The sequence below is a fragment of the Rhopilema esculentum genome, chromosome 12, assembly GCF_057945365.1.
Source record: "Rhopilema esculentum isolate cy_ngs chromosome 12, ASM5794536v1, whole genome shotgun sequence".
NCBI lineage: Eukaryota > Metazoa > Cnidaria > Scyphozoa > Rhizostomeae > Rhizostomatidae > Rhopilema > Rhopilema esculentum.
This window is the reverse complement of record NC_142826.1, coordinates 1260036-1269331: the sequence shown is the minus strand read 5'-3', so window position 1 is coordinate 1269331 and position 9296 is coordinate 1260036. Positions and strand designations below refer to the sequence as shown.

The following is a 9296-nucleotide window of genomic DNA, read 5'->3' as shown; positions in this document are numbered from 1 at the left end:
CACGGTCAAGTAATGCGTAGCATCTGCTGCGCAGCGCGTTGCCAGGGAAGGAACGCACCATTCTCTCAACAAACAAAAACATAAACAAAATCGGTTAAGCACAATGAATCAAACTTAAAGTAAATTGCTAAAATTCTAAAGTGTAGGATTTCCTTGTAAAGCTGCACTGCATTCTAGCAACGCAGTCATTTCACCTTTTGTGGTTTGCCCTTTCTTTTGCAAATTTCCAACATTTTTCGACTACTCCAACTTTACATTCACGGCAATAACTACCTAGTACATTTACATGTATATTTGATAGATGAACCACAATTTACAATATATTTTATAACAAGGAATCTATGTACAGTTGATAGTTTACAGTTCAGTGTGTTTGCTGTCGGACATATGAAAATAACCCACAAGGAGCTATCTAGGTCAAATGCCCGATTTGACGTGTAGAATACCTACATCTATTGTAAACGAAAATAAGGTTTAGAAAACTGTAACAGCGATATAAAAAAAGAATATCTAGAATCAAAGAATATTTGCAGTTATACCTAAATTTTCATGGGAAAGAAGCTTTAAGCAGTTTGCTTCAAATTTGAACTTTTTTCGTTCACCTTTCTTCAATAAAGTGACACTTCGTAGTCATCTTTCATGAATACTCAGAGAATCTTTTACAGAATTGTTTTGAAGCAGTGCTTCAAAGTTTTGCTGAATTCATCACCTCAAAAAAGCAAGCCAATCATTAAATTTTCTGTAAACCAAAAGTCGATGGAATGGCGAATGCATTTTACCGCCATAACCTATCGTTTCCATTCCAAGCCCCTTCGCCACATAGTTCTGATTTTGAAATTTTGTCGCCATTTTGACCTACCGTTTCCATACTTTTGCTCGCGTAGATTGAAAACGAAAAGAAGGTTCAGAAAACTGTAACAACGATATAAAAGAAGAAAAGAATGTGAACGCTAATAAATATTTAGAGATGCTAATTGGTTATGCTGAAAATAAAATATTGTGATGCATGATAGTAATATATGTTTTAATAATATGGCTTTGAAAAAAGCAAACATTTTACAACATATTGGCTAAAAGCTTTTCATCTGACACTCCTCAGCTCAGAGCATAAAACGTCAGAATCAGGGTCCGAAAGAACACGATGAAAAATATATACCCAGTTAAGGATCGAAACAGTCCAGTCAGAAAAACGCAAGCACAAGACCGGTATAGTTGACCAATCAAAGTGGACCATTAAGCAATTCTGAGAAAACAATAAAAACCACCCAAAAGGAAAACATGATTGCCATGATATCCGATCTACGAACTTTTTTAGAATTCCTGGTTACGAACGTTATACAACAAATCTTGCTCAACGAAACTCTGTCAAGGGGACTGCAGAGGTGGAGGGACTGATAAGGCTAAAGCCCCTTAATAACATCATGCTCTTGGATTTTGGTTATTTAGCCCCCCTTCAGAAAATAATTTTAACCTCCCCTCTATTATGCGAACCCTGTCCTTTATAGTGTTTTCAATCTAAACTCGAATGTATGACAAGAATTGTCACGGGCAGAGACTAAAGGATCGGTACTCTTTTACTAGAGAATGGCAAGACATTGGCTAGAGAAAGTTTGGTTTGGTTTGGTTATGCTATTTATCAAGGAGAGATAGGTAAAATATATTTAGTCACCTAGTTATGAAAAAAACACCCCCCTCCTTAAGGCCATGTCGCAGCCCCCAGCATGTTTAAAAGGAAATTTCACCAAAATTTTCTGGCGTACAATTATTCCCACAGACATCTTATGTATATTGGAGTGATTTGAAATAATTGAGTAAAAAATCTAGATGCAAATTCAAACAAATCTCTCTTAGAAATGTTATAAATATATTAGAAATATTATAATTATAAATACAATTACTAAACTTTAACTTGCATATACATTAAAAGTACAGTTTTGCCTATACGGTATCGAGCACTTTATGACAGACCGGTAAACAATAATTTTCACCTACGTTAATAATCCAAATGGATTATGGATTCAAAATATCCAAGCTATGGTATCAAAATTCGACTTTCAAAGCAACTCATAAAGCTCGGAATTCTTGCTAAAGCAGTTCGGGAGGAATAACATCAAACAGGTCTCCCATTAGTTACAGGACAGAATAGCATCTTGGGGTGGGGGGGGGGATGTGGAAGGGCACTGGTTTAGACATTGGGTTTAGATGTGGCCATTGTATAATTGCGACACAGAAACATGTAGAAACTTTAAATCTAGAATTTTTTGCAAATAACTTTTGGTAAAAGACATTTTAGCTTTGTTTTTCATTAAATTGATTCCAAAATGAACCCTTTTTTCTCTAAAACATGCAAAGGCTACATAATTGTATAATGTATATCTTTTGAATAAATCTATAATTAATTGCTCACTTATTGTAATTTCCATCTCAGCCAGAATACCCCTTTCCTGATCATCCAAAATAAGCTATCCTTGGAAAAAACATGTTTGTCAAATGCCAATTCAATTTTTGGTGAATGACGATGTCCAGGAAGCCTCGGCTGTGGAAACAACGAGGTATCCACAGGGTATATTGGCTCTATGGAGCAACCACACTGAGCGGGCTGGAGACCAAACTTGTGTTGTTGTATATCATTGTTTACACCAACTACTGGTAGTGTGATCTGCAATACTGCTGTAGCTTTGTTAACCTGAATTTGAAATTTTGACAACATTTCAAGGCAAAGCAAATAAATTTGATGAAAAATTGCAAGCCAAATTGTAAGTCAAAGAAAATTTCTGGCCTTATTTTTTCCAGAGTTGAGAACCCTGGAGATAATGTTAGACCGTGTTCTTATATTTATCATATACTGTCAGTGCTTTTGGGCTTTGATACAGATAAATTTTATTTGTTTTTTAGCCAAGAATTGGCTGGTCGAGAAGGTATAATTGTTCGGAATTAAACGCGTAAGATTGAGCGGTAATGGCTGCGGTTGCAATTATACATGGATACGCGGGTACTTGCCGCCGGCAGAAAGTCATTGCTATTCACGAGACACAATGTGTGGGTGCTTTTTTGGTGAATATTCAAACATGGCGGCAAATGTAGGTTGTCTCGCGCACTTTGTTTACAAGTGAGGCCTGACCACCTCCCTAGAGCAAAAAGCTAGCAATGGCACTGCATACAACCTATTAATTTAAAATCAAAATTAAAAACAATCTAGCCTCAGATTTTTGAAAAACTAAGAACAGTCAACCTGAGCGTAACTTTACTGGTTCTTAAAGAAAAGAGTGTACACTTTTGGCATGTGCATCTATTTGTAACAGTGTGTTGGTTGTGATTGAATTTAGTTACGAATTAAACATTTTCCATATTCTAAGACTTTATTCTAAGATATCAGTTATGCTAAAATTATATCAAATAGCAAACAAAAGTAATATAGCCACCAGACAATGGCGTAGACAGGAAGGGTGAGAAACTTTGATTTTCCTGACAAAAACCTGGCAAGCATTTATATTTTTTCATAAATTTTAACATAACATAACGACATCGGAACTGGAATAAATAAATCCTTCGTTATATTCAGATGTTTTTATGCTTATTTAGCTATGTTTAGCTTTAATTTCTTTCTTATCAAAACATAACAATTAGATAAACATAGACAACAATGTTAAATTTCCGACAAGACCAGAACTTTTCCAACAAAATAGCAGTTTAGCTTTGCAGGGGTTTTCCCCCTCTGACCCCCCTCTATCTACGCTACTGCCACCAGTACAGTTTAGCCCCCATAGCAATTAGCAATTAGCCAAACCAAAATAGCCATCAGAGCAATTAAAGCAGCCATCATTATCAAAAATTTCTGGAGGAGCATTCCACATACCCCCTAAAAGTGTCTGCCTTAGGCATGTATTACTATTTATTTTTTGTCCTGACCCGGGGCCCATGAATCTTCTCCGCGGCCCTGCCTGAATGTACCCATCTCTAAGAGCACTTTTCACCAGTGCAACTATTAGTGCAACTTTTCACCAGTGCATCTCTTTTCCTTTGGGGAACAAAGGTTACCTACCATTTCCATGCTGAGATTTGGGCGCTACGCTCGCGCGCACAAAAAAATGTCAAATGGAAATCGGCCTTAAGGGGCATATATTGAGTTTGACAAAAAAGTTCGGGTAGGCTTTTCATAACAAATCCTCACAGTTTGATAAAATATCTATTTCGTTTTGTATCAAATAATACATTCTTATACCCTTTTATTAATGTCATACTGAATTCAAAGATTGGTAAAAATCAAATTTGCTGTCCTAAAGAGAGGCTGGCTACGTGCTTCTCTCGAGTATAACGTCTGAGGCGCATCCAAATTCACATTTGGTCTTCTTAAGACAAGAGCAACTTTCGGGTGAGTCTTTTCGCTAGGTTATTTGTCTTAGTTTTTTTGGTAGTTTTCTTCGCGCTTATTATGAAATTCTCGCCGAAATTCTTTCATATTTTTAATTCTCGCACCCGGTCCCAGATCCGTAGAAAGGACAAACCATTCACATTTATAGCCTAGTCTGGCTTGGACCAACTTGTTGGAAAAATTGGGGATGTGACACTCCCTTACACCCCCAATTTTTGCCCCTGTCTCAGCGCACCAAACATTGAATGGTATTATATAGAATTATCTTGCATTGTTACCTCATTCCATTGTTTATATCTTACACGTTTGAAATTGCAAGTTGTTTTGAATCATCCTACCAAAACTAAGGAGGCCAATCCCAGATCCCTTGAGCTGTTTTATAAAAAAGAATTAAAGTAGGCAATAACTCTTGTAGGTCTCAAATTTGCATTGCTAAGCAACATTTATACAAGAAACTTTAAAATCTTAAGAAAATGATTATTTTTAGCGAAAACAAAATAGGGACAGGTTTTCAATTGAAAGGTGAAAACCTCTATTGATCGGCTTACAAAAAACTCAATTGCCATTGATCAAATCATTGCAGAAAAAGTCGTTTTTTAAATTAACTACGGAGAACTTCAACTAATTCAAGTGAACCATTTAATATTAATAAGGACTATTGCTTGTTTACGCTGTTCATGCGCTTAGTAACGATTTAAACATCAAGCCGTTTCGTGCAATGATTAATCGGGCAAATTGGATTACAAGTTGAGCGCTACGCAACATCCATTTTGGTATATTACTTTATAATTTTATTTGTTTGTCTGAGTTTAAGATTCTTACCGTTTTAGGACAGGGAAATGAATCAAGCAAATTATATATTTCTACTTTGTTTATTTTAAAACTGCACATCAAATCTCAACTTATTTACTGTTACTTGGTATAGTGAAGTCAGAAAATATTCAAAGATAAGAGTTTGAATGTTATTGTGTGAATGTTTACAAAAGAAGCATAGGAGTTGTTTAAAATAAGACAGCTCGGAGAAAATTAATACCAGCAAATACAATGTAGCGAATAATAGTGAAGATAATGAATTCATTGAAAAAATTTAAGTTTTTCACTGCAGCAGACTTTTGATGACGTAAAATAGAAAATAGGTTTTATCAACTGCAAACGATTGCGCTACTTAGCTGGTTTTTTACATGATAAAGTTAGATCTACTTAGATAGATCGGTCTTATATTTTTATCATTGAAAAGAAACACTGCTTGCCGCCACCGAATAACATCTGCTAATGGATTTTTGTCGCTTATTTTTTACATGTTTTTTATGACGCCTTCGATTGAAAATGGACCACAGTTAAGTATTCCGAAGTCTTTAGACACAAATTAGATTTGGAGAGAGGTTTGATAAAATAGATTCTGAAATGAATATTTACGAATGCACTTTCTAGAAAAAAGGCCTAAATAAAGCAAAACCTGAATGCAGGGCCGCGGAGAGGATTCCTGGGCCCCGGGTCAAAACGAAAGAAGAAAGCAAGGCACACCGGAGGCGACTCTTTTAAGGGGTCCGGGCTAAATGTTTGAGACAAGTGTTGCTAAAATTGCGGTTATTTTGGTTGCTGAAATTGCGATGGTGGCTATTTTTTCTCTAGTCTTTTCAATATAGTCAAAGTACGACTGGTATACTGTCGTCATAATGTATGCATATTTCTTAACTATAAAGTATGCAATTCTTAGTCTTACGAAAGAAAGAAACGAAAGAAAAATCTTAGGAAATGAAGAGCGTTTAAATACTAAATTTGATCAAACGGACATGCTGCACCAAATAGATTTTCACTATTCAAATAATTTGAAAAACTTCACATGTAGCAATCAGAATGCAACCTTTTATTGTCAATAAAAAACTAGTTCATTCGATCTTGGAAGAAGCTCGTTTAGACGAGGAGCTAGATGTTCCAAAAAATTGAAGACCAACACCTATCTATCTTGAAGTGAAAACCAGGAAAAGGTCTTTGGTAAATTCAAGATTTATGTCGGCATTGTTAGTATTGATTGTGTTGCAGCAAAGATAATTAGGCGATTCACGTCAATTGGCGAGATATGGGAGGGGTTCAGTATTCTATGATTATACACAAGGTTGAAGATGACCTAGCAAAAAATTGCAAAATTCTGCGCAAAATAAAAGGATGACCTATCTCTTAACATCACTAGGTAGTCACTTTTTCTAAGAAGTATAAACTATTGCAGCTGTTACAGTTTGAATTTGCAACGCCTATTTCCCAATGTTTTCATTGCGTTAAGGTTGTTTCTGAATTTGCCTGCTAGTGTTGCATCAGCTGAAATATCCTTCAAATTGTCCAAAGAAACTTCCAAAAGACTTTACTATAGCTCCATAACTGACCCTTTTACAGATGCAAAGACTTGGAAATTATTTTGTTAACTAACTAGAAAATTACCTGAAGCTACCAGCTCTGTTTGACAAATATAATGGGGTTTTAATTCTGTTGCTGCTTCTACCTTATTTCATTTAAAGGTTTTTCCCATTAATTTGTCTATTATTGGTAAGTTTTGATAATGGAGACGCTGAATTGCTAATTATTAATTGTTTATCAACTGCACTGCTTACAAAGTAATTATCTATGGGCCCCTAAAGTCACGGGCCCCCGGGTCAGTGACCCCCCTGAACCCCCTCTCATCAGCACTGCCTGCATGTACTGCTGAGGTTGTCAAGATTTACGCCAAAGCATCAGGTAACAGGTTTTGAGGTTCCGAAAATTAATGTGATAATTTTGGAGGTCTTTAGGAATATAAACATACCCCCATCTATTGGGAATATTTTGCAGACATGTTCAGATACCTATTACTTGCAATTACCAAGACAAAAATTTGGAAGGTACCATTATGATAATAATAAGGGTCTTTTTCTAGGATTCAAAATGGCCGACAAGTTTGCTTGAAGGTAGAATTTAGACTTAGGTCTCGAATTAGGACGTGAAAGGAATATCAAAATAGTGGGTGTAACAAGTAAATATTGGTATAAACTTACAAAAATAGCATTCTGTGCGAAAATATGATAATAAATAGATCTATCTTGCCGTATTTCAGAAAAGAAGAAGGAAAGGCGAAAAGGACGAAAATGGCTTTCCGTCGTGAACCCGATTCTGTCAAAGACAGTACTTCAACGCGGGCAGTCTTCTCTGGACCTGACGGATTACGCGTGTGTCGCAGGGCTAACCTTGATCCAACCTACATCGGCGAATCAGTGTATAAAGGCCCTGAAGCTGCAACCAGTGAAATTCGACAAATGTTGAACGGAGGAGCAGGCAGTGTGCATTACCGAAGCAAAGCGTCATGGGTTGGTGAAGTTGGTTGGAGGGTCAATAAAAACGATTATTCAAAGTCAATTAAAGATGAAAACAAAATAAAAAGGACGGAATTTCGCAGTGAGCTTGAGAGAAAGGCTGGAAGTTACCCAAGAATAATTTAGACTTTATCCAATCAGTGTGTTACAGGATTAAATATTTTTCTGAAAACTCAACTTTTCCCAAACGGCTTTACCTGTAAAGTAATATATTTAAGACTTTAATTTGCAATTCAGGCCATTCGAATGTGTATGAGTCATGTAATTAACTGATTTGAACTAGAACCATGCTTCAAACTATCAAAATTGATGTCCCAGCTAAGTTCATAGAAGGAGTTACAAATAATGTAACTTTTTGAAAAGCCCATTGATTCCTTCTCAACTCCCAAGAACTCTCATTGATTCTTATGATAGGAAATTACGTTTAAGACCAACAACATAACAAGCTGACCTGTAACTTCTAGCTGAGCAGCTCATTCACAAAGGTGCTCTTACTAAAATTTCAAAACAAGTTTGAATACCACTGTTCGCTTGTAAAATTTATTTAAATTATAATGTCAATATTTTGCGTATTTTTTTGGGTGTATGTAGAATATCTATGTTCTTTCGGTAAATAGTCAACGACAGAAGATACCAAGCACATGATAGACAATCTCGATTTCTTTCTCCTGACTCCAAAATCTCAATTCACGGAGAATCTGTTAAATCTAAGACAAGTTTTTATTTTCTTCTTAACCTGACTGAACTCAAAAGTATTAACGTTTTGAAAAAATGCAAAGCAAGACAATGGTCACGGCCGCACAAATATTTTACAAAGATAATCGCAAAGACAGCAGTGTTTTGTTCATAATTTATAATTACGTTAAGAACTGGATACAAAAATCGAGTTTTTGTGGAATCTGTCGCAGTTCTAAACACAAAAACTTTTGGATTTGGTCGAAAAATCTGCTTTCACTAATGTTGGATGTTCTTATGTTGAACACTAAAGACAGAGCTAAGCTACGACTAAAGCCAACTTGCCAGTCATTGCAACTTTCATAACCAATGCAAAACGAGGCTATATCAACAGGTTTTTTCCAAACACGAGGCTAATACAGTATGGTGACGTTGTAATGTCTTAGAAAACCCTGAATAAAAATGATGGATCAAGAACTAGAAGAAGAGACGGGTTTCCCGCGTGCAGCCATCAAGTCGATTCGATTCGCACGTCACCCCAAATTTGTATCAAAGTTCCTCGTCGTCCCAGAGAGATGCATGACTTGCTCTCTGACTTTTCATGGTGCAATATGCGCACTTTCACAGTGCAAAATCAAATCAATTGCGAAATAAGGAAAAACATTAGAATTTGGCACCTTTCCAGGGCCACCGATGAAGGGGGTAGGGCGGTGGGTGCCATGGCTATCCTACCTTCTTGCAAAACAGTAGAGCTTTTTTGTCGACTATTTTATATTTATCCTTTCTTACCAGCAAAAAAAGTGTGCAATGTTTGCAATCATTTCAGTTTATTCGAGCCACGTTAAAGTGAGATTGATTCTATCTTGCAAAGTTGAAATGTGAAAGTGTAACATCCTCAGATTAAATTT

General features: G+C 36.1%; 1 protein-coding gene across 1 annotated transcript; it reads left to right on the top strand.

Moving 5' to 3' along the window:
* Window positions 1-5011: 5011 nt before the first annotated feature.
* On the top strand, window positions 5012-8847 carry LOC148958684 (uncharacterized). Its single transcript, XM_089111819.1, has 2 exons — window positions 5012-5145; window positions 7458-8847. The coding sequence occupies exon 2, from the start codon at window positions 7489-7491 to the stop codon at window positions 7837-7839; it is 351 nt and encodes a 116-aa protein (XP_088967945.1). The 5' UTR covers window positions 5012-5145; window positions 7458-7488; the 3' UTR covers window positions 7840-8847.
* Window positions 8848-9296: the final 449 nt, after the last annotated feature.